Source organism: Lissotriton helveticus, chromosome 3_1 (assembly GCF_964261635.1).
Source record: "Lissotriton helveticus chromosome 3_1, aLisHel1.1, whole genome shotgun sequence".
Classification (NCBI taxonomy): Eukaryota; Metazoa; Chordata; class Amphibia; order Caudata; family Salamandridae; genus Lissotriton; species Lissotriton helveticus.
Genome location: NC_136061.1, coordinates 1,522,741,024 through 1,522,766,715, shown reverse-complemented (window position 1 = coordinate 1,522,766,715; position 25,692 = coordinate 1,522,741,024). Strand labels below are relative to the sequence as shown.

Here is a 25,692-nt window from a genome sequence, read left to right as displayed (position 1 = left end):
GTGGTCCTCCACTCCTCCCCCGGGCAGGGGGAGCCTAGTAGGAGGGTGGGCGGGACTGTGACGCGCGTCAGGGGCGGCAGGCAAGGCGAGGGGGTATATATCTCCCCCTCGCCGTTGTAGTTGCCTCTTTGGATGTCGCGCGTCATGCATCGGGACCTGTGCAACCGGGGGTTTGCCTAGATACGCCCGCAAGGGGCGTGAATAGAGTGATTACCATAATGGCGCAGCAGATGGGTGGTTCGCCACTGTGCTGCTTGGCTCATCAGGCGGGCAGGTGGCGAGAATGCGACCTGCCCTTGGATCGTCCGTAAGATAACCCACCGTGATTACATAACGTTATATGTAATAAACCTGCAGCAACTTTTCCCAATCTAACACTGGTGTCTGTGTGTTATTTGCGGGATGTTGGGTATGTCGGGGGCGGGGGGTTCTGTTGACCTGATGTGACTATGCTTCCTGTAGGTGGAAATGCCGTTCTGCTAGTGACAGTCCACTCTTTTTGACTGCCATTTGATCTTGTACAATAAGGTCGAAGATGGAATGAAGATACAACGAAATATTAGGCAAAGACAACGTACTGGTACCCCTTTTGTACTTTTGGATGTAAACCCCATGTTCTCATGACAACAAATCATAACACTCTGATGGGGAGCACAATCTTGATCACCACCTACTGCAACCAAAAGTCACTGGGCTACTTCCAGAAAGAATAATTCAAGGGGTGTGCGGATAAGGAAGGGGTCTGGCAAAACATGGATTTTTGGGACCCAAATAAGGAACACCATTGTCATTTAAACCAAGAACACATTAGTGTCTTAACAGCCCTTGCTGCTCTTTTTTATCATTTTAGATAGAGTCCTTCCTACATGGAGTAACTATCCTGAACTTTTATGTGCTTATAGAGGAAAAGGATATATGTAAATGATAATAAGGGATAGGAAAGAGAGAGGAGGATTGAGAGAGAAAGAGGGAGGGAGACAGAGAAAGAGAAAGAGGGAGGGAGGGAGAGTGTGAGAGAAAGGAAGGCAGAGAGAAATAGAGAGGCAGAGAGAGAGAGAAAGAAAGAAAGAATGAAAGACAGATCACAAGAGAGTGACGTAGAGAAAATACAAGAGGGGCATTTTTAGGTTAGAGAGAGAGAGAAAGAGTGTGAGAGAATCAAGTCAAGAGAATAAAAAAAAGCTCCAGGTAGATTGCTGAACTGAAGGTGTGAGAAAGAAAAGGAGAGGTGTGACGGCAACCCAAGAAAAATAGTGAGAACTACAAAAGAAAATAAGAACTAGAGTGCAAGGGAGTGTTTGGAAGACCACAAGGCAGTGCAGAAAAGTTAGCGCAAATAAGTACTAGACATTACGATAATCAGAGACAGGGTATAAGAAAAACAACGTCAGCATGAGGGAAGGGGATTGAAGGCAAGAGGGAGAGAATATTAACAGAGAACATGGGAAGTATGGCAAAAGTGAAAAAGTAGTAGTGGATACAGTGCATAACTTATGCACTATGGTGAGAGCAGGACTGCCCCCTCTCCCCCCAGTCTGTCCACTCGTGAACATCACATGTTTGATGGGTTTCTGGACTCGGATACATCGCCGTTTAGCGTCTACCTAAATCGCCTGCCTCCAATCTGACCTCAGGAAGTACTTCCTGTCTCACCTTCACTATCTAGCTTTCTCCAGCTATGTCTCTTATGCAGCAAAAGCTAGATAGTGAAGGTGTGAGAGTAGGCGAGGAAGTGAGATAACTTATCATACTGAAAAACGAAAGGTGTCATGAAAAGACTGATACATAGTATTTTTGAGAGTATGAACAAGAGAGAGTAAGCATGTGAGATAAAGCAAGAAGAGGGGGGCCCAAGAGAAAAGAAGATAAGAATGAAGGAGTGCGCAAAAGTACATGAGTGAGTGAGAGTGCAGGAAATAACTGGGGAGGGCTTAAGGAAAGAAAATAAGAAAGGAAGAATGTAGGGTATCGAGGGGGGTCGGAGCAAAAGCAGGCGAGAGCGCAAGACTAGGAAGAAGCAAGAGCGGAGAGGGAACTGGCATAGGGAGGAACTAGGACAGGGAAGAAGGAAGAGAAGAAAAAGGGACAATGAGCGCGCAAATGTAGTCGAGAGGAGATTAACACAGAGTGAAGGAGAGAAAGGGATAGGGGTTCTAGATGGCAGAGAGAAAAACACTCTACTCCCTCTTGGCACCTCTCCCCCTTCCCTCTCAAGGGGGGTTTTGTGGGCAACTGAACACAGTGAGGTCTGCCCCTGGCAGATTGGGAGGGGCTGGCTTGTACCGGCCATTTTGTGCATTGGGCTACATGGGGAATAGCCCAATGGTTGCCCAATTCATTTTGTAGCCCAATAGGAATTAATTGGGGCTCTGGCGCACTCCCAGTCATCATTTTAGGTTTGGTGATCTGGTGGCTGGGAATGAAGCAGGGTCCAGTTTTACCATATAAATGCCTTAGCCTATTCCTACCCACATCTGTCCACACCTGAAGCATGAGACCCCATATGGCTCCACCAGCCAGCATGAAGGAATTTGTTAAATTGACCTACGTATCGTAACTCTTTTTCTGAAGACAGCAGGCCCTGCGCCTCTCTGACTAAAATCATAAGACATCTCAGCAAAGCCCCAGCTCCCCCAAGCCTCCACTCCCTTGTTGCATCCAGCGTGCACTTCTGTTCTCACATCTATTGAAATATATCAAAACCACAAGAACACGGAACGTATCAACCACAAGAACAGGGAACATCTGTAGCTAAGAGGAACACATGGGGGCGGTGTGGTGTTGGTCAGTTGTGATATCTTGATTTCTTTATATTATCATTTTTTCTACTAGCTTTAAGCAACTTAAGTCAAGCACATGGCGTGAGAATATGACGTGTAAACTTTCTAGTCTTCCGCTTTTCTATAAAGATTTTGCGAAGTGATGGACATTATTCATGATAATGTACAAATTGTGGGTATGACTGACGTTAGACACCTGACATGAGATGGAACTGTGGTCAAGCACTTCCTTATTAAACGATATAAAAGAGGTGCCCACAGTCCACTCAACGGACCACTCTTCCACTGTGTTTGTGAGTCACGGATAGAGGGTTCCCGGTTAGAGATTCTTGTTTAAGATTGTATGACATTCTTTTAAGATTGCATATTCTTTCTTGCATTTTTTTAAAAGCATTTCGCTCTTTGCATTACTGATTTTGAGCCTATTTGCAATTGCATATTTTTGCTCTCTAATTCAAAATGTACCTTTGACATTTGGTCTTTGCTAAGACTATTGTATTTTGCCCTTTAAACAAGTATATTTAATCATTATTGCCTTACGTTTTAAGTTCAAATAAATTGTTTAAACTCTTGATTCAATTCCTGTCTCACACACACGTGTATTTCCTCATTTTAGACTAAGGACCCCGGTTCAAATTAAGGTGCCCCAAAAACCCTCCACCCAACAGGAGCATTTGAGGCAGTTTAGCATTTTTAGTCCCTCCCACCCACCCTATAATTTGGCTTTTATGGGGTGTCAAGTTGGGGGTTTCAGCTATTTGGTTTTAGGTTAGGTTTTGAGGGGACAGGTGCATAAGGGGTTTGAGAATTTTTGTATAATTGTCGCTTGGAATAGGTGCAGGCGGGGTTGTAAAAAGTTGGCCAAGATTGGCAGAAGTTTTTAGTTAACTGTGGGAAGTTTTTGAGCAGGGAAAGGGTAGGCAGGTAGGCTAAGTTTAGACTATATGTTTGGTAGTTACAGTTGCAGAAAGACAGGTAGGGGTTTGGGTTTCTTTGGAGGGCAGGATATGTAAATGCAATACTGTGTAATGTGGTTGTTATGTAATGTTATTATGTTATCGGTAGGGTGGGGGATTTGAAATGGGAATCGTAGGGGCGGGGGAAACGGGGGATCAGTTAATTTATGTATAGTGAGGTTTTAGTTTGTAAGGTCGTTGCCTAGGTTGGACATCGTGATATGCACCTGTTTCAATAAAGCGGCCTTTTACACACACAAAAAATTGTCTTGGTTTGGCTTGTCCCCCTGCCTCTCAATGCGCCCTCCTCCTCTCACCATTCACTGGATGGTCCCCGTCGGGAGGGCAGTGCTGTTCTCTTCCAAAGCCGCTTAGTCCTTTCTCCAGTCACTCACGGGTCACCGGAGATGGCTCGGGTGCTACCACGTGCAGAGCAAAAGGGGGGCTGGTGCCTGGAGCGCTCTCTCCAAGGACCACCCGCGTGGTTCATGAGCCCCTGCGCCCCCCTGCTCAGCACAGTTCATGTGTAAAGGGGTCTGAGTCAGGAGAGAGAGCAAGACAGCCCCCTCCCCCCTCAGTCCGTCCACGTGAAAAACATCACATGTTAGATGGGTTTCAGGACTCAAACTCAATCGTTTAGCGTCTCCCTAAAGCGTCTGTCTCCAGTCTGACCTCAGGAAGTATGTCCTGTCTCAAGACTTGGACCCCAGAACACACACCAGCGCTATTGGTACGATCTGACCTACGGAGCCCCCAGATGGTACAGCCCCAGAGCCAGTGCAGTAAATGGACCCGCCCTGTACTGTACTTGCACTTCTTCATTTTGAGAGAGAAGAGTCCCTGCACTTGTCAGCAGAGGTAGAATACTTTCACTTGGAGAGTACCGTCACTTCTCAGAAGAAAGCAGGTACTCAGGTTCTGGGTACCTGCACTTTCATGTTTCCATTTCAAGCACTGCCTATGGCCCAAGTACAACGAAGACAAAATACCTCCACCTTGCCCTGGAACACTACAGATACGTTATCACCTCACCGAATCCCACATGATGGTTGCCTGATCGTGTTCCATGCCCATTCAGTCTTTGACCTCTCTGCGGAGACTGCAGTCAGACCTGTCATGTGACTTAGTGCCGCCCACAGACAGCTTAGAGGTGGAAACGCTTTCTGCTCCGATTGTAAATAAGATGGCCACATGCACGCATCCGGGATTACTGTGTACACACGGATGAAAGACATAAGTTTCCGCGAGGACGCGCCTTAGCCCAACATCCCCTATGTTTGCTTGTTCGCCCAGGGCATCTTGCCTTGCCTCGGGTGTTTCGCAGGCCCCCTCTCGTGCAGTTTGTCCCCTCCATGCTTCTTACGCAGACGCAGGTCCTGTACAGGTCTCCATCAGGCCAACCCCGAGTCTGATGCAGCTCTCCGCCCCCGCCCAGCTCTGGCTGTACGGCCGGTACCGCAGTTTTCCTCCAGCCCGTGGCCCCCCCACAGCCCTAGGCGCCCTGCTTGTCGACCTGCCTGTCAGCAGCGTAGCCAGTGCGTCAAAAGCCCTAGTACACGGAAGGGAATTGGCCCTCTCTGCTCTTTCAATTATAAATGACAACAATAATCCGGGCTCAATGGGTCCCTCAGGTCTCTGGGCCCGGTGCACTGCACCTCCTGCACCAATGGAGGCACGCATCTGCTCCCCTCGCTCCCCCGGGTCTCCTGCTTAGGCTCGGGCGCAGGGAGCCAATGGTACAGCAGGAGTGGAACTGGGTCGAGAGATGTGTGTGTGGGGGGGAGGGGTCGCTGTACACCAATCAGAACAGTCTTTTGATATCCAGCTGGGGACTGTGGCTGCCATTTCCTCACCTTGCATTAGGGCCCATGGTAGCCTTGTGCCACTCCCCGCCCCTTGCGCTCCCACATGCGTCTTATCCAGCTGCGGGTGGGCAGAATGTATCCTCCGACCCGCGAGTCTGCGGCAGGGGTCCTGCCCAGCGCTGTGTATATCTCAGGCCGTGTCCTGCGGGCATGGGCGCCAAGCAGGTGCATATCCGGTCTCTGCGTCTCCAGCCCTGCCTTGGTGTTTACGTCCTGGCCTTCACGGTCTCCCGCCGCAGCCCCATGTCAGCTTTGGGTATAGATGGCACCTCTCTCCCATTCACAGCTTGGCCGCTGAGCCCGGCCGCTGTCCCTGAGCCAGACTTTGCTTTCCAGGGCAGCAGCTGCTAAAAGCCCCCATCAGCGCTGGATGGCGCTATGGAACCGGGCCAAGGGCACACACACGCCCTACATGGAGTAGCGTGCTGCCCGAGTAGGCAAGCAATTGAGAGTCTCGAATAGAGATAGGAACCGCTATGAAAAACTGTGCAATACAGTGCGTGCAGGGAGACTCTCTCAGCAACACAGACGGAGGGACTCTGGCACCAGCAGAGTGAGGGAGACCCTTCACGAGCACAAACGGAGAGGGGCTCTGGGACCAGCAGAGTGAGGGAGACCCTTCACGGCTCTGGCACCAGCAGAGTGAGGGAGACCCTTCACGGCTCTGGCACCAGCAGAGTGAGGGAGACCCTACACGAGCACAAATGGAGAGGGGCTCTGGCACCAGCAGAGTGAGGGAGACCCTTCACGAGTACAAACGGAGAGGGGCTCTGGTACCAGCAGAGTGAGGGAGACCCTTCACGAGCACAAACGGAGAGGGGCTCTGGGACCAGCAGAGTGAGGGAGACCCTTCACGAGCACAAACGGAGAGGGGCTCTGGGACCAGCAGAGTGAGGGAGACCCTTCACGAACAGAAACGGAGAGGGGCTCTGGCACCAGCAGAGTGAGGGAGACCCTTCACGAGCACAAACGGAGAGGGGCTCTGGCACCAGCAGAGTGAGGGAGACCCTTCATGAGCACAAACGGAGAGGGGCTCTGGGACCAGCAGAGTGAGGGAGACCCTTCACGAACACAAACGGAGAGGGGCTCTGGCACCAGCAGAGTGAGGGAGACCCTTCACGAGCACAAACGGAAAGGGGCTCTGGCACCAGCAGAGTGAGGGAGACCCTTCACGAGCACAAACGGAGAGGGGCTCTGGCACCAGCAGAGTGAGGGAGACCCTTCACGAGCACAAACGGAGAGGGGCTCTGGTACCAGCAGAGTGAGGGAGACCCTTCACGAGCACAAACGGAGAGGGGCTCTGGGACCAGCAGAGTGAGGGAGACCCTTCACGGCTCTGGCACCAGCAGAGTGAGGGAGACCCTTCACGAGCACAAACGGAGAGGGGCTCTGGCACCAGCAGAGTGAGGGAGACCCTTCACGAGCACAAATGGAGAGGGGCTCTGGTACCAGCAGAGTGAGGGAGACCCTTCACGAGCACAAACGGAGAGGGGCTCTGGGACCAGCAGAGTGAGGGAGACCCTTCACGAGCACAAATGGAGAGGGGCTCTGGCACCAGCAGAGTGAGGGAGACCCTTCACGAGCACAAACGGAGAGGGGCTCTGGGACCAGCAGAGTGAGGGAGACCCTTCACGGCTCTGGCACCAGCAGAGTGAGGGAGACCCTTCACGAGCACAAATGGAGAGGGGCTCTGGCACCAGCAGAGTGAGGGAGACCCTTCACGAACACAAACGGAGAGGGGCTCTGGGACCAGCAGAGTGAGGGAGACCCTTCATGAGCACAAACGGAGAGGGGCTTTGGCACCAGCAGAGTGAGGGAGACCCTTCACGAGCACAAACGGAGAGGGGCTTTGGCACCAGCAGAGTGAGGGAGACCCTTCACGAACACAAACGGAGAGGGGCTCTGGGACCAGCAGAGTGAGGGAGACCCTTCACGGCTCTGGCACCAGCAGAGTGAGGGAGACCCTTCATGAACACAAACGGAGAGGGGCTCTGGCACCAGCAGAGTGAGGGAGACCCTTCACGAACACAAACGGAGAGGGGCTCTGGCACCAGCAGAGTGAGGGAGACCCTTCACGAACACAAACGGAGAGGGGCTCTGGGACCAGCAGAGTGAGGGAGACCCTTCACGGCTCTGGCACCAGCAGAGTGAGGGAGACCCTACACGAGCACAAATGGAGAGGGGCTCTGGCACCAGCAGAGTGAGGGAGACCCTTCACGAACACAAACGGAGAGGGGCTCTGGCACCAGCAGAGTGAGGGAGACCCTTCACGGCTCTGGCACCAGCAGAGTGAGGGAGACCCTTCACGAGCACAAACGGAGAGGGGCTTTGGCACCAGCAGAGTGAGGGAGACCCTTCACGAGCACAAACGGAGAGGGGCTCTGGCACCAGCAGAGTGAGGGAGACCCTTCACGGCTCTGGCACCAGCAAAGTGAGGGAGACCCTACACGAGCACAAATGGAGAGGGGCTCTGGCACCAGCAGATTGAGGGAGACCCTTCACGAGCACAAACGGAGAGGGGCTCTGGGACCAGCAGAGTGAGGGAGACCCTTCACGGCTCTGGCACCAGCAGAGTGAGGGAGACCCTTCACGAGCACAAACGGCGAGGGGCTCTGGCACTAGCAGAGTGAGGGAGACCCTTCACGAGCACAAACGGAGAGGGGCTCTGGGACCAGCAGAGTGAGGGAGACCCTTCACGGCTCTGGCACCAGCAGAGTGAGGGAGACCCTACACGAGCACAAATGGAGAGGGGCTCTGGCACCAGCAGAGTGAGGGAGACCCTTCACGAGCACAAACAGAGAGGGGCTCTGGCACCAGCTGAGTGAGTGAGACCCTTCACGAGCACAAACGGAGAGGGGCTCTGGCACCAGCAGAGTGAGGGAGACCCTTCACAAGCACAAACAGAGAGGGGCTCTGGGACCAGCAGAGTGAGGGAGACCCTTCACAAGCACAAACGGAGAGGGGCTCTGGGACCAGCAGAGTGAGGGAGACCCTTCACGAGCACAAACGGAGAGGGGCTCTGGCACCAGCAGAGTGAGGGAGACCCTTCACGAGCACAAACGGAGAGGGGCTTTGGCACCAGCAGAGTGAGGGAGACCCTTCACGAGCACAAACGGAAAGGGGCTCTGGGACCAGCAGAGTGAGGGAGACCCTTCACAAGCACAAACGGAGAGGGGCTCTGGGACCAGCAGAGTGAGGGAGACCCTTCACGAGCACAAACGGAGAGGGGCTCTGGCACCAGCAGAGTGAGGGAGACCCTTCACGAGCACAAACGGAGAGGGGCTCTGGCACCAGCAGAGTGAGGGAGACCCTTCACGGCTCAGGCACCAGCAGAGTGAGGGAGACCCTTCACGAGCACAAACGGAGAGGGGCTCTGGCACCAGCAGAGTGAGGGAGACCCTTCACGAGCACAAACGGAGAGGGGCTCGGGCACCAGCAGGGAGAGGGAGACCCTCTCACCGGTACCAGCAGAGTGAGGGAATCCTTCTGTTTGACACGCCCCAAGCACAGTATGAGGAAGACCCTCTCAACACCACAGTGAGGTAACACGGTACTCAAGAAGAGACTAAGTGAGCCCTGTCACCACCACAGACTGAAGGAGACTCTTAGACCAGCACAAACACAGTGAGCCCGTGTGCCCGCTCCAACACATTCGGAGGGAGACGCTGAGCTCAGCACAAATGACGGATGGAGCCCTCTCCCTCAACTGTTACTCTCAGGGCACACAGCGCTGCATGTAGCGCTTTCGCTGAGCTGCCTACGCATGGCGTCTGTCTTGCTGCCCGCGCGGCCTGTCTGCCCTCGTCGGGCCTTGTGTCTCACCATACACGCCCCCTCTCACAGTACCTCCACAAAATCCACACATTGTCGACATCTGGTCGCGATTGCGCCACATTTCCTCCGCGCAAGCGAAACAACCTTCTGTCCTGGCAGGCCTCGCCAGGAGGAGACGGAATTACTGGAAAGGGCTGCAAAGCACATGGAATAGGTTGCAAAAACAAAGGCTGGCCCGTCAACTAAACAATCTGTGCGATCGTGAGCACAGGGCGCAGTGCGTGACTCACCGGCGCTCGCGGGCCAGGCTGCCCAGCGCCGAGATGCGAGGTGCCAGCGCCATGCCACATTCTGCAGAGGCGACCCCCCAATACCTCCTCCGCCACCCCCCACGCTTCGAGATTTCTCAAGCGTTAATACGCGCGATCTAAATTCACCTCACTGAGTCACTGCACGAGGCTGTTTAATCTGCCTCACATGAGCTTTAAGAACTACCCCCTCGGCCTCCATCGCCCCACCCCGGGATGTTTGAACAGACTCCCACTACTGAAATATTAACGGCTTTCGAGTAAAATATTCAAATATTAACGAGTCAGAAGAGAGTCGAAGTCGGAATCAGTCTTTCTTCAATGAGTGACGACAGATTCTGCCAGAGCCAGCTACCCCCACCCCCCATACCTAGAGGTCACTCCTTCATAGTGATTCTCTCGCTAGAAACAGGTCTATATTTTAGAGACAGCCTCTCTCCAGTGACCAATGATCCATCGCTCCAGAAAGAGCCTCACCCCTGTGACCTGTTAGGACATTCCTTCAGGGACAGCCTCTCTACTTTGATCGACGGTCCATCCTTCAGAGACAGCCTCGTTCCCTTGACACCCTGTATATTGATTCTGAGAGAGCTTTTCTCATATAATCAGAGGTCTATCGCATCCGAGGCTGTCTATCCTCGGTCCAACCCTTCACAGACGGAATCTCTGCCATGACTGAAATACCATATCCCTGTAGAAACAATCCCTCTCCATTCACTGACAGCCTGTCTCTTCAGAGACAGTTTCTCTCTCCAGTCACTGGAAGCCTATCCCTTCAGAAACAGTCTCTCTCAGTCATCGGCAGTCTCTCCGTTAAGCAAGAGTCTCTCCCATCAAGTATTTATCGGTCGATCCCTTCAAGAGACACCCTTTCTTCAGTTGTCAGAGGTCTCATCTCGTATAAGTGGTCGACGATCGAAAACGTCAGAGGGAGTCCCCGTCCAGAGACAGCCACTCTCCAGTTTCTGATTGCCCCTCTCCACTAACCGATGGCTTATCTCTTTAAATAAGCTCTCTCGCTGCCAGAAAGTCGGTCCATTGAGGCTGTCTCTCCATTCTTAGCCCATCTTTCCAGAGACAGTTGTTAGAGTGTCTAGTGACAGAAGGCCAAATACAGTCCCTATCCTTTGCAGTGACCTCTACTGACAGAGGGACAACAAGAGACAGTTTTCTCTAGAGACAATCCGTTCATTGGCTGCCCCTCGTTAGTCACTGTAGGTCTAATAATTCCTTAGTGACCTAACTGAGGGCTACCATGTTTGGGGTGAATGTCTCTCTCATCCTCTTTGCGATCTAGTTTGGGCCTAGACATTCAGTCTCCTACAAAGGTACCCGTGAGGCAGTCCTGCATCAAGTCATCCTTTAGCGGCCACCATCAGACTGGCCTTGCACGAAGCTGTGAACCTGTCAGGGGAGAGGAACCAAACTCACTTCATCAATTTTTCAGTTTCTGCCCCCAAAATGATACCTTTTTGTTTGGGAACAAGGCTGGGTCTCGGTGAAGTGGCTGGGAGTTGGACTATCATGTTAATACCGTATTGAGATCACTGAAAATAATGCCCCCAACACAAACCGCTTGCCATGTTATAGAAATGGAAGACTCCAATTCTGGAAGGAAATTGGCAAATATCCTCATAACTAGCTTTGTAGTAAGTGATCAAATAATTGACAAGGTTGGACACCAACCATAAAGCACAAGTATTTCCTGAGTTTCAGGGGTATCAGTACGGAGAAGTCCTCATCCTTTACGTGTGTGGATATGATGAACCCCCCCACTTGCAGCAGCAGGTTGACATCTTGGAATGTTGTCGTCTTAGTGTGCCAGGCTTCTTTGTGAAAGGATTTAACTGTGATTAATCCTCAACTTGTCTCTGCCTGTGATGCCTCTATAGAGATTGGTCTTCCTCCAGTAGGAGAGGTGGCGAGTCTTGATTGCGAGTCTTGATTGGCTTTTGTGTTTTTAGGTTTTTCAATTTCTATTATGGTCTGTAACACACATTGTCTAAGGCATTTTTTGAGTTTGGCCAGTGTGATAAACCTTCAAAATATGGTAGCGCTCTCGTCCACCAAGTCCTGTAAGCTACAATGCACTTGCAATATGGCAGATTGGACATCAACCACATTTTTAATGGAGTATCCCGTCCATCAAACTCTAAATATGGCCTTGAGGAATACCGTCCATCTCACCCCAAAAAGTGGTCACATGTATCGGCATGTAAACTTGCTCATGGTTTAAGGCAAATTGACCAGGTCTCTACATCTTCTCTTCATCCTCAAAGGGACGATCTTTGAGATTGCAAGGCTTGTTTCAAGGAACTGAAATTAACTTGTACAGATCTTGGCTGGTAATGTTCGACGACCGCTACTGCTGGGATTTGAGTGGTGTCGCTAAGAAAACAATGATACAGTTTTCATGTCTCACAGACCTCATTTGCAGTTTGCGCTGCTCGCTCTGCGAGGCTTCTTGTAATCTGGGCATTTCAGAAGTGGCGTTTAAGCCCCGTCCATCTTTTTGATTGGCTGGCATCATCCTCCATGCTAAATGCTGGCTTTCGATTGAACAGGAGGCTTCTTAGTCCCTCCTTGTTATCGCCCTTTCTCCTTTTGGGACGGCCCATCCGGACTGGATCTTCTACTTGCGGCGTTACACGGTCTCCTTCATTAGTCGGTAAGCACGCACTTTTTGGGAAATGGACACTGATGGGCACCACGGTGCTGCAGCACTATGCACTCTAAAGTGTATATTTTTTATTACCCATCATTACCCTGAAAGTGTTCGCCCCTCACTACAATCACCCGGACAAGCAATATTCACTACTGGGAGACTTCAAGCCAGCGCGGACTCCCAGAGTTCCTCTTGTAGCTGCCCGTTTACTGATTATCCCGACAGCAATCAAAACAGACGAGGCACTTCCTCCTTTCCCTTTGTGTCGTTTATTCATCAGCAAGCAACCTCAGAGAGGACTAGACACCATCAGCTTCTGCGAGGTCTAAGCCCCTTTATCAAGCGCTGCTTGGCTGACGGGAGTTGGTGCACTATGCAGGCTGTCACGAGGAATGCATGCGTCTCTCTTTTCCTACTTTGCTTTTCTCCTCAAAAGCTGTCCGCACAGTTTTGTTTTTAGGGAATATATCTCCTCTTGCGTCATTTTAGAGGTTCCCATGTAGAGATTAAAACCCAAGAATTCTAAGGTAACTGTAGACAAACGGAACAAAGAGTCCCATGTTTCGATTCCTGCGCTAGCGATGCCTTTCGGACCACAAGCTTCAGCTCTCCGGTTAGCAGCACTCCCTTCCACTGTCTTGTGCCCAGTGTGACACACTAGAAAACCTGAATGCCAACCCCTTCCTTGAGACTCCGCCATCAGCACCATTCACAAGTTTTCCTCTGCTATCTGACTGAATATATTGTCCGCTTAACCTTATACCCACCGGAGAAGTTCACGAAAACGCAAGTTTCTCATGAGAGCAGAGTCGGATCCATGGACGGAAGGGCGTAACAAAGGCCCCCGCGGTACGGGGAGGGGAGTGGGTACTGAGGCTTACCCATACTTAGTGGGCCCCTTCAGCATATCGTGCAGGGGAGCCAGGGCACAAGTCCTAACAAGCATTTGCAATGCAATAAGTCTCGCATTTACGCAAGTTTAAGCTATTGGCATTGTAAATGACAATGCCTTTTATGTATGTTTTAAAAACCAAAATTTTAAAAAGGCATTGTCATTTACAATGCCAATAGTTCAAACTCACGTAAATGTGAGACCAATTGCATTGCAAATGCTTGTTTAGAATTCCAAGTGCACTTCCATCCATTTTTAGGTCTTCATTGTGAAACTCTTCCAAGCCTTCCTCCTAGAGAAGTTGTGACCTCGGGGAATACACATATTACACTCTTCGTGAAAGTCTATCCACGAAGACCACTGGTGACACCTGAGGCAAAAATTCCAATGGTGCTTTCTGTGTTTTCGTCAATGACAAAAGAATTAGATACTACAAATGGACTAACCATTGAAGTCTTTCTCATTCATAATACAGACAGGGGGAATAGGGTCCAAGGGAAATATTTACAGACCTGAACACAGTTATAATCCCTTACAAAGCACTACATACAAAAGTATTAACTGTGGGTCTCAGAAAACTCAAAAGGCTCTATATTCAAAACATGTCCGGTCCACTTGACACGTTAGGACCCACCACTACATGGTATGGATACCCATCAGTTACGTATTTTGGATCGCCCATTGGTCATCATTTGGGCCAATCTCACCAAGTGGTACGTCCACACTGTGCCATCAGTGCACACAGAAATTAGTAACTGAATAAGCAGTGCACAAAGAATAATATGTGATAGTGAATTTAAAAATTGGATAGTGGGTGCAGAATATACTTTAATCAGGCGCAGTCCACTTCCAAAATTAAAAAGAACAAAAGTGCAAAATATCAGTGGGTTGAACAAATATCTACTGCATGTATGGTAAGGTCGACATGTTTCTGCAGTTACCGATACTATTTGTATCGCCTGCTTCCCCGTACAGCACAGATGCCAGATTAGGGGTATCGACGGAGAGAGCGGTGCCCCCATTCTTCCTGAGCTGTGGCCAGGCGAGGTGTGGCGCCGGTTTCTCACATTCTAGCTTCTACTAATCAGGAGCTATGAGAATACCGTGTCAGGTGATATCGTATGATTTTTGTTTATTATGCACACACGCACTTGTTTTAAGCAGTAGCAAAATATAAATTTGGTCCTGAGGAAGCAGGCGATACAAATAGTATCGGTAACTGCAGAAACATGTCGACCTTACCATACATGCAGTAGATATTTGTTCAACCCACTGATATTTTGCACTTTTGTTCTTTTTAATTTTGGAAGTGGACTGCGCCTGATTAAAGTATATTCTGCACCCACTATCCAATTTTTAAATTCACTATCACATATTATTCTTTGTGCACTGCTTATTCAGTTACTAATTTCTGTGTGCACTGATGGCACAGTGTGGACGTACCACTTGGTGACATTGGCCCAAATGATGACCAATGGGCGATCCAAAATACGTAACTGATGGGTATCCATACCATGTAGTGGTGCGTCCTAACGTGTCATGTAGTGGACCGGACATGTTTTGAATATAGAGCCTTTTGAGTTTTCTGAGACCCACAGTTATTACTTTTGTATGTAGTCTTTCTCATTCAACCTAAACTGTAGAGTCTCCAAATCTAAATAAATAATTTGAACCATTCATATCAGCGAACGATAAACATTTTTGATCTTCTCAATGACACTCATGATCATGAACCTGATAGCGGAATTTAACAACCTAATGCCAGCAATGGCGTAGTTGTGCAATACTAGTTGACAAAACAGCGTAAAGGGGCCAAGTTAAAATTACACTGCTAAAACCTTGTTATATTTGCAAATTTTTCTAAATTTTGCATTCATTTCCACCTGTAGAAAACTGGCTCACACAGAAAAGGTCATACTCCGAGGCATTTTCTGCTCAAACCCGTCACCTGCCAGTTTCTTTAGTGACATTTGTACGCGAGATATATCTTCATGTGAAAAAAATGGTCACACTCGATAGGAGCAATCACAGTTTGCTTTAAAAGCATACATTTGCAAAATTATCGTGACAATTCATGAAAAAATATGCAAATACACCTACAACTGTCATTACAGCCAAGCTAATGATTAACACTCAGGAATTTTAAAATTGAAATACTGAAGGTGTTATTTCTCCCACAATTCCTAGATTGCAGGATTAGTCACAGCATAGAAATCTATAATAGTTTCAAGCTGCGCAATTCTAAACGCATTTATTTTTAGAAAACAACATTTTGCAAAGTTCATTATTTTTCCCTTTTGCAAACATTACTGACATACATGCACCACCTTGGCCTCTTTTTCTGTGCAATATAAGACAATTTTCTCTACATTGCAAGATATGTAGCTCTCTAATCAAACCCAGCAATCTTGGAAATGTTCGAAGAGTTTCTCTTTGCATGTTTACCTTTTATGGTGCTTTACTGTGCAGGGGTGCACAATAAAACGTTGTGTGGGAGAAGAAAATGAACTGTTTTCAGCAAAGTGCATCTTTTGCAGAACAATTTTTAGCATCAAATAAGGAAATATGTGAGCGAAATTGTCGCAAAGACATGATTTCGATGCAAAAGTGGCAAAGCAAAAAACGTAGCAACCTTTGGAAAGTTTTCCATAATTCTTAATGAAGGTTGCAAAAAAAAGTTGCAACTTTACACACCATAAAAACCCATGTCGCTCCCTAAGTAGCCTAGCATTTCGTTGTGTAATTTCCAATGATACGTTTGCTGCTCAAAGCCATCTCAATATAGCTTACAAAGTCACTGTAACACTTCCTTCTACAAGCTATTGTATGATCAGGATGGCACTTCCGGGTCACACAATTGCACATTAATATGTCCCACTCTTTAACAAAAGGAACAACCTGTTTCCTTTTCCGCCCTAACCTGTATTTCAAATTGATGCTTTCTGCACATGATTAATGAAACGACCCAACCCTGTCTCACTCAGTATTTGGAAGAAAAGCAAAGTGGCTGTACTGCAAAACCTGGGATTAGGCATGCAAACCCAGTGTAAGCGCCACCGTGGGAAATCACGTTAGCGCTGTCCCTGAGAACCGCCACAGGACAATACAGAACATTACATCATCACAGGCCTGAAGCTTCTCCAGCCCTCGCCCTGAACTCCATTTTGGATCCTCTCCAGGTCATTGACACACTTCACACACCAATGCGTCCCTATGTGGAGCACCCCCGCTCCCTCACACCAGCCCGATTCGTACCATTCAAGCTTGTTGGTGTTAAAAAAAAGAGCGTATCAGGCAAAGAGGGCAAGCGATCAGCAAGAGAGGCTTCGAGCGAGCAGAAGAAAGTTAAAATCAAAAGGGTACACCTAAGCCAGCAGGAAACAAACCACCTCCAAGTTAGCACACAAGAGATTGAGCACGTGCTGAGAGAGCTGTTGCGGAACCCAAAGTATAGGAGATTTTCAAAGATTAAGGGTGCCCGCGGTTCCCAAAAGTTTGCAAATCCAAAAACGCAAAGAATTAAAAAAATCAGAAAGCAGTAGACACATTTTGGATCAACTCGTAATTTTGAAGAATACGAGGTATGTGCACTTACCAGTAACATTCACTTCCACCAACCAGGAGCGCGTCCCAATGGCGTTGGCCACCTCGCACTCGTATGTCCCCGCCAGGCTGTAGGTGACGGGTCCCTTGAAGAATAGAGTTGTGTTCTGGATCTCCACATTTTCAGGAATGGTGCCGTTGATCCTGCAGGGATAGGAGGGTCTCATCAGCATTGACAATTAATATGTTACCGGGCTGTGATGTAAGAGGAGGAACTAGTCCGGTAAACCATCTACTTTGTTTCAAGAGTAAGGAGCAGGGTGGAGTAAACAGCTGAGTACATGTCCGTGCTTCCCACCCCGGTGTCGCTTGTTCACGCCGCATAGAGGTCCCTAGTAGCAGAGCGCAATGACCTTCAGGCACCCAGCGCTGAAGCATGGATGAACTGAGATGTTGGCCCCAACCCATGTTCTACCATCAAGCGGCCCTACCACTGCCAGTTCCGATATGCACACACTAGAGAGAGCGAGAGTGGTGGAGTTTATAGAACAACTACCAGTAATACTCCCGTGTAGTACCTACAAACCTAAAACTAGTAGGCTCTGAACACAGCAATCTTTGATAGCAAATTCATATAATCTTCTGTGTTCCTCTACTCTAACTATTAGCTGATGCTGTCACTGCTTCAGATTACTTCTTTATAATGATGGAACTCTTTACCCTCTCGAGGCAACACACTTCACTATAGGGACGCTTCTTCACCAGCATTGAATGGTGCTAGGTGGGCCCATCCAGAGCTTATATGAAAACAAGTTTAACTCATATTTTGTAGGTGACTGTGGCAAGGGAGTAGCAACAGCGCCAATGGCGTTAATGCAAGCTGGGAAATTGGACTCGGTTGTAAAAGAGTGCACGTCCTTGTGGCAAACAGAGCCCCCAAAAGCTTTGGGCCCAAGCTTCACTAATGATAGCTATACCTATGGCAGTGGAGACTGTCTCCGCCATTTGTAGATGGGGGGAAAGTCTTTCTTCCATGTCATCCTACACTTTTAATTTGGGTCGGTATCCAATATCTTACAGCTGGGAGTGGAGTCTGTCTCTCGTTTTTTTGAGTGAGTCAAACGGAATGCTGTCTTCTATATTCAGAAATATTAAACAAACTTGGCAAAACGAGGACAAAAGCTGCTTGAGGTTCCCTATGGCTCCAACCAACATCGCTACAGCCCCATCCTTACTAAAAATGTCACAACCAAAGACATCTGAAATTCAAAGGTGACGAAAGGGGACAGGTGACACTGCCCCCCCCCCACCCCCACCCCCCTGCTGGTCTCCTGCAGTAGAAGCCAAATCAAAGTCCGCCTCTTCACCTGTTTAATTCACCTAAAGAAGAATCACAGAACAGTCACTCAAAAAATTAATAAACAAAAACCCTGTCGAGCAGCAGACGAATGTCTGGCCTCCCTTGCATCTGACCACTCGGTAACAACAAAGAAAAGTGCAGACAAGGAAATCAATCTTTCAATGGGAAATTTAGACTATGCTTATTATAGACAAGTGTGAGCAGTAACAACACACTTCAAGATTCAAAAAGATGCGTGTACTTATTGTAATAAGCTACTTTGTATGAAAATGAATTTCACAAAGAGGCGCACATATGAGAAAAAACATTCTTTTTTAAAATCTTCAAGTGTGTTATTACCATTTAAATTTGTCTTTAATAAGCATTCTCTACATTTTCCATTGAATGATCCTCTTGTCTCAATTTTTCTGTGATTTACTTATACCCAAGCTCGCAAGGGGTTATGGGGTTGCCCTTATGTTTATGTGGAAACTGTGATATCCACCAGAGAGTACTGGCCTGGATACCAACAATCTGCTCAGCAGTTTCCAATCTATGAACGGCCACTGAGGTGGGACAAACCCCACCCTATTCATTATCAAAGACAAGTGACAGGAGGCTGACGGTCATGCAAATGTTCGGATACTACCAGGGGTCTTTGCACAATTGAACATTAACTACATGCTATGGCTCAAGAGCGTGGCAACAATCATAGATGGTGCAGGGACTCCCTAGCCAGACCAACTTTTTCTTAAACAACCAGTAACGAAGGCTCCTGGTGAATGACATCACACAATTGAGGACTCATACTCTGTTCACATGGCACTACAGGGCTTCAGCCTTCGTTATCCTAGCTAAGGTTTTCAAGCCTTCCCTTTAAGACAGGTCACTGGTGCCTAGGGGCGTAGCTATCGCTAGTGCAGCAGGTGCAATGGCACTAGGGCTCAGTTGTGTTAGAAACCCAATGCACCCAAATGATGGCTCCGTTTTACTGTTCAGGAAGTAGACAAGGTCCCATTTACCTTGCTTGCACCAAGGCGCCACTGCTTAAATCAAAGAGCCTGAACCTACAGGTCATCGGCAAGCCAGTCACAGACCGTTGATCAGAAGAACTCTTGTCTATTTTGTGACACTTCGGAAAGCCCTTCGACGTATCTCAGGTGGACCTACTAAAGTTTAACAGAATATTGAAGACCCATCTCTTGTACTACGTCTGATCTAACTAGTAGAGGGTTCAGCTTGTGTCCCACACACAGCTCATCCTCACAGACTCGCTGCTTTACCTCACTGCCTCTGTGAGTTTCCAAACTTACTTTGACAGTTAAACACACAATACCAGTTTCCTCTTCCACAATCCAGTTGGAAGTGGACGGTTTCCAGTATCGCCCTTGCCCACTTCAATCCCCCAGTTATGCATAATTTAGTCAACCCTGTTACATCATTTGCTCTACCCATGCTGCATAATTCCAGTGACTAATCATATATATGGGTGACAACGATGCCCACCTCTCATCTCAGGTAGTTGGAAGTAAAGCTTTCGTACACCACGTGCTGGAAATCACTATCCTTCCTAAATCATCAGCAGAAAGGCGCGGGCTATGTCCGCAGCCGCAGCTGTGGGTGAGACCCGAAAGCACCCCTGTGCATGAGCAGGCCAGTGCTGTGATAATTGGCTGTTTTTCTTTCCTCCAGCAGCACAAGTGGGTGAGGCTGTCGTAGGTTAAGCAGAGAGGCTGGTCTGGATCCCACTCTTGGCATTTGAGGAGTGAATCACCATACCCCTAATGAGCATTAGATGGGTGTCGGAATAAATTTGATGTTGCCACTGCTCGGCTTCCAGGGTCTCATTCCATCACTCATGCCCCCAAAGCAAGGATGGAGATAATCAGGCTTATTTATTACTGGAAAAGGCCATCTGAGTGAGTAACCCTCCCGCGCAGAGCCTGGAGGTGGCTGTAAAGGCAGCAGTGAAGGATGAGGGCAGGAAGGCTGGGATTAGAGCTGGGGAAGCGCTGCTGAGTAATAAAGAAGACAGAGTGCGGACTTCCAGAGGGACCAGAGGGAGGAGGGAGGAAGGACTATTAAGGGGAGAGAGAAGGCAGACTTTCTGATGGAGGGAGACAGTATGGAGCTAGAGGGGGGGGGAGACAGTGACGCTGCGGGTAAGAGGCAGACTGGCTAGGATGAGAACATAAGCAGAAGGGATGAGAGGACGAAAGGGCAGAAGTGAACAGGTGAGACAACAAGAGGGCTTGAGCAGGACAGGTGCGAGAATGAGACGTCAGCAAGTCAGTGGTTCAGAGGAGAGGCAGAGTGAGGAGGGGAAATGGAAACATTGAAAAGTAGGAAGCAGGGGAAGAGAGAAGCAAAGGGCCACTAGAAAGAGTAAATATGAACAGAAGAAAGAGTGAAGTGAAGAAGGCAATGAAAAAAGAGAACAAAGGTTGGTGGGAAAAGGCATGAGCTGAAAGAAGGAATGCAAAAGAGGAAAAGGGATAAAATGAAGAAGAAACAAGGGAAAACAAAATGAACAGTTTTGAAAGGAGGAAGGGTGGGCAAAAAGAAAAGGCAAACACATAAAAAAGCAGAGGTATAACATGGAAGCATGGTCAGAAAACCAAAGCACAGCATGATGGTAAACAGGAGGAAAATGAATGATAAAAACAAAGGGAGACAAAAAAATGAACACACAAAAAAAGAGGCAACGGGAAGGGAAACCGGCCGAGACCTGATAAGTTTGTTAGCAAATGGCTTAGACTGTGGATTTAGAAAAGGAAGCCCAACTGCAGGCACTGAGTGGTCGTCTGTGAGAATGAGAGTGGTAGAGTAAAAGGAAGAGAGCAGGAAGCGGAGAGCATGTTTCTCAACTGGTGCACGTGATGGGCACCGGTGCCAGTCTGGTGGCATGAGTCTTATTTTCATCATCAACCTTTTACCCAGATCAAGCGAGAGAAAGGCAGAAAATGGAAAAAGAAGGAAGGACAGGGAGCAGTGACAAAGGGAGAAATCAGGGGTGAAAGAGAACGCGCAAAAGAGAGTTAAAGAAACAAGAGGAGATGGGCGGAAGAAAGAGGAATGGGATGGAGTTAATCAATGTGTGTGTCAAAAAGAGAAGGAGAGGGAAGAGAGCCACAAAGATTGATGAGGAGAGAGTGAGACAAAGAAGGAATTGGAGGGAAAGGAGAAAGAGACAAGAGAGATATTTGGGAAAGAAAGAGGAAGATTTGAAAGGGAGACAAGTGAAAGGATACATTGAGGAGACAAACGTCTTTAGAGAGGGAGATCTAGAGAGAGAGGTATGAAAGTTGGGTGGTGAGAGAGGGTGTCACTGGTAAAGAGCTTCTCTCGTCCAGCCGTGCGCGTCTCCGGCAGTGCTGGCATACATTGGCCCATTATGCGGGGCCCCGGGCCCTGGCTCCAGCTCCAGGAGCGTCGGCCATTAGCGGCACCCCTGCGCCTCGCGCAGACACGGCCCACTTATCACGGCCCTAATGTCCTCATTATCCGCCGACGCTGAGGCCAGGCAAGGCAAGGCCGGGATAATGCCGCCTCCAGTCCAGGCCCGGCACTAACGAGCGGCGGGGGGAGGGGTGCAGTGGTAGGAGGCAGAGGGGAGGTGGCGTGAGGGGGTAGTGAGATCCGGGGAATAGAGTGAGGGGTAAGGGACGAGTGAAGTGAGGGGGATAGGATGGATTGATGGAAGGCGGAAGAGGAGGGATGGAGGGAAAGGCAGAAGCAGGGCTTTAAGTGGGGTGGGAAAACTGGGGGGTGGGGGGGTTCTCAAAGGGGCGTCGTCAATATAATTAAGGGCGCGGCTTAAAACCGTAAGTTAGAAAACTCTGCTTAGCATTATGTGCTGCCCGACTGGTATTTTGCTGCATCTTTCTGTCTCTGCATCCAGATATATAATGCTTCAAGTAACATTACACCTACAGCAAGCCAGGGCTATTGGCTTTGTCAATGGTCGTTAGTGGCATAAAAAAAATAAGCAACAACAACAGCATCTGGGTATAAAATAGTTCAAATGCTCCAGTTCTGAAATGATGAGACTATGAAAGAACTATAACGAATCCCTTTAGAGATACATCAAAGACAGTGAAGGGTGGTACTACTGCCAAGTTGAGATTCTTTTTTTTCACTCAGAGGGTGAGGGCAAAAAGGGCCAAAAAGGATTTGTCTCAGCACCTGCTTTTCAGAACTGCCGGCACTGAGCACCGGCAGGACCAGGCACACTTAAAGCTCTGGGCAGAAGGTAGGAGGATTGGGTTTGCAAAAGACGGAGTGAGTGGTAGGGCACAGAGGAGGCGTAGAGGGGAGGGCTCAGGGGAATTGAGTGTGGCACAGAGTGAGGGGCACGTGGAAGTGGAAATGTGTATAAGGGGCAGACGACAAGAAAAATGAATGAATGAATATGGGGCAGAGGAGGGGTGACATGGGGGCAGAGGCTAGGAGGCAATCGAGAGATGCTGGGAAGGAAGAGGGTGAAAGGTAAACGGAGGGGCAGACACATGCCAGGGATGGTCTTAGTGGGATGAGTGCTAACGGGTGAGACGGCGGAAAAAGAAGGGGCCATAATGGAGAGGTACAAAGTGAAGGGCCTACCCTTCACTTTGTACCTCTCCATTATGTGCTGGGGCGAGGCAGAGTCAAACCTAGGGGAGACGAGTTAGGAGGGCAGTGTGGGTGGGGCATCGATAATAGCGTTATGGATGCTTTTCTGCGAGCCGGGGAGAGGTGGCATGCGACTTTGGCACCACCCTGCGCTTCCCAAGGTGTCAGCCCAGACATGCATGCCCCACTGAGGTGGTGCCAACACACATTGATGCAGTGAGTTGCAGCTAATCGCGTGACACTCTGTGTTCTCCTGCTCACTCCTCTTATTTTGCAGTGTTCTTCGTGTGTACCAGGCGCGCAACACCCATTGGACTCAAGGGGCTTCAGCCCACCTCCCCCTCCCGTTGTGTGTGGCAGCCCAGGATGAGACAGCTTCCCGGGCACACACATAGCCTCACCCGAGAACTTCACATGTCTTTAAAAGACCATTTGCATGTTAATGGGACTTTGTTGTTGTTTCACCCCTTCTATGAGCCCCTGCGGCTCCAATCTGCCTATTGCTTAAAGTTTCAGCCCCCCCCTCAAAAATGTTTAGCCCCCCCCAAAAAAATGTGGCTCTAGTTGCACCTCTGGTGTGTACTCTACTGTAATTCCGTACCTGTCATTGATCCCAGTGTAATGTTGAAAGTAGACAGCTATATTTTCTCGTTTTGCCCCTTTTAAAATGCTCAAGTACCATCCCGCCCTACGTCATAAAGCATCAACAATGGGACCCTTATATGATCTGATCTCACACACCCTACATGGGTCAGACCCTTCCGAGAGTATCTCCGGAAAGCTTGCACCCAGAGAAGTGTTCTGATGGCTCAGCAGACTAATGCACCATCTGCAGGGGTCTGTGTTTGAACCCATGACCAAGTTTACCATCTTGGTGTGGGGGGGTGGTAGGGTGGAGGGTCAACTGAGCCTTTCATCCTTCTGAGGTAGAAAAAATTAGCATCATCTGTTATTCAGTGCCATCATAAATACGGGTGAACGTTTTGATATACATGGTTTATGAATTAAGTGAACTCTATATGCACACAACTATTCATCTTTATTCATCTGAGATTACAAAGGCAACTTCCCCTGGGATCAAGAGAGCTGGATAAGGAGTAAATCATGCCCTCTTCGCACACAGACTCAGAGGCCTTGCACAGCCTTTCTATTACTGTAAACTCCACCACCTGTCTGGACTATCACTAGTCAATGTGTCCTTATCACTGCATGCAGTGTCCGCTGCCTACACCTTACGCAGGGGGCTTACACTCAGGAACCACGTATCCTGACCAGAGGCTCGGCTAGTGCCTCATGGCTAACTCAACACCAAGACACTCAAGACCCGCGTCATCCATGTTGTGTCCACTGCCTAGGCCTTACGCAAATGTATTACACTCAGGAACCTCGTCTCCTGACCAGAGGCTCAGCTAGCGCCTCATGACTAACTCAACACCAAGACCCTCAAAGCTCATGTCTTGTCATCTCTCATAAATCAATGCCCATCTCCCAGAGCTCATGTCTCACTTCCTTCCTGCCTGGATCTTACAGGAGAGCCTCACATTCCAAAACCTCCTCTGAGACCTCAGCATCACTTCCAATGCTGCAGAGTCACTCGCATGCAAAGGCAGTCCCATGAGATTGGGAGTCCAAAATCCAAAGCGATCTGCTTGCGGGGGCCATCTTTCCCAGGCCAAGTACTCCCGCCACGGGAGAGACCGTCTTCCCACAGCTGTCACAGGCATCGAAGGAGAGTCCCATGGGCAAGGACAGAGGATCCCAGTAATCACATACACTATCTCAGATGTAAAATTCAGATTTCAAAATTACCCCTATGCTAATTTTTACAAATGTAGTTGACTAGAATGGGGGTGAACCTGAGCTCCCATCTATCCAAGGTCCATTTCCAATCAAAAGTAAAATACTAAATGTTCTTGGATTTGTAAACATAGTTCATAAAGGTGCATTGTGGTATCTTTAATTCTATGCCATGCATTCTCCCCTTAGTGTTATGTCCCCTGCTGCTCCACCAGAGTGACTGTGATGTAACTAGGACGCTGGTGTGCGCCTGGTGGAGTGAATGTCAGTTGAGAGCGTGGGCTGAGCAGCTAGGGTGCTGCTCCCGGGGGGAATTCCTTCATACCTACTATACCTGTAATCTACGACTCCTACCTTAAGAATAAACCTGATCCTGTTTCACCTATACTACTGGCTACCCTGCACCTTCATTTACCACACCCAAGGGCACTCTATCACTCGCACCCTCACTCAAAGTGGCAATCAGTTCCAAGGATCTCATAGGGAGCTAGTGCCACGCACCTGGCACTCAGTAGTGTGCGCTCACGGAGATCTTGGACACCAGCACCCAAAGCCCACTGCCACCAGGCAGCAAGGGCCATCCAGGACTGTGTTGGAATTATTGCATTGCCCGCATGGACCCCAAACCATCTCAATCAGTGGTTGGAGTGGATCAGGTGTCGCAAGTTAAGGCGATGTGGAAAATCTCATGGAAAATCACACGGTGGATGAGAAATGACGTGAAACTGGCAAAGAGGCTTCTACTCACATTCTCCAGCGGAACGAGGTGGCAGGAGGGTTGGCATCAGACTTGCACGTGAGCTTCACATCCGATCGCTTCAAATACCAGTTCCCATCAAAGCCTTCGATGCTGACTTCAGGCTCATCTGCGAGAGGGCACAGGGGGCGAGACGGAAGAGGGCACCATGGGGATTGGTGGGAAGAGAAGGGGGTAAGGTATTGGAGAGAGTGAAACAGAAGCGAGATAGTGGAAAGAGAGAACAGCAACATATGGAAGAGTGGCACAAGAAAGAGATTGGTAGAGAGAGAAGAAGACAGAAAGAGATCGAGAAAGGCGAGTGGTATAAGAGAGAGGGGACAAGATAAAAGAGAGGGCAACAGGGAGGAGGATGATTTGAAGCGAGAAAGTGGATCCGATTGAAGAGAGGAAAGCAGAATGCAG

At 49.0% G+C, this 25,692-nt stretch overlaps 1 protein-coding gene across 2 annotated transcripts in view; it reads right to left on the bottom strand.

Moving 5' to 3' along the window:
- The window catches only part of NECTIN1 (nectin cell adhesion molecule 1), a 484,094-nt gene that overhangs the window by 360,027 nt on the left and 98,375 nt on the right, over positions 1-25,692 (bottom strand). For both annotated transcript variants that reach the window (XM_078682172.1, XM_078682171.1), the window contains exons 4-5: positions 25,279-25,396; positions 16,836-16,987 (exon numbers count right to left, since the gene is read on the bottom strand). In XM_078682172.1, coding sequence (XP_078538298.1) covers positions 16,836-16,987; positions 25,279-25,396 — 270 coding nt within the window. The remainder of the gene's footprint in view (positions 1-16,835; positions 16,988-25,278; positions 25,397-25,692) is intronic.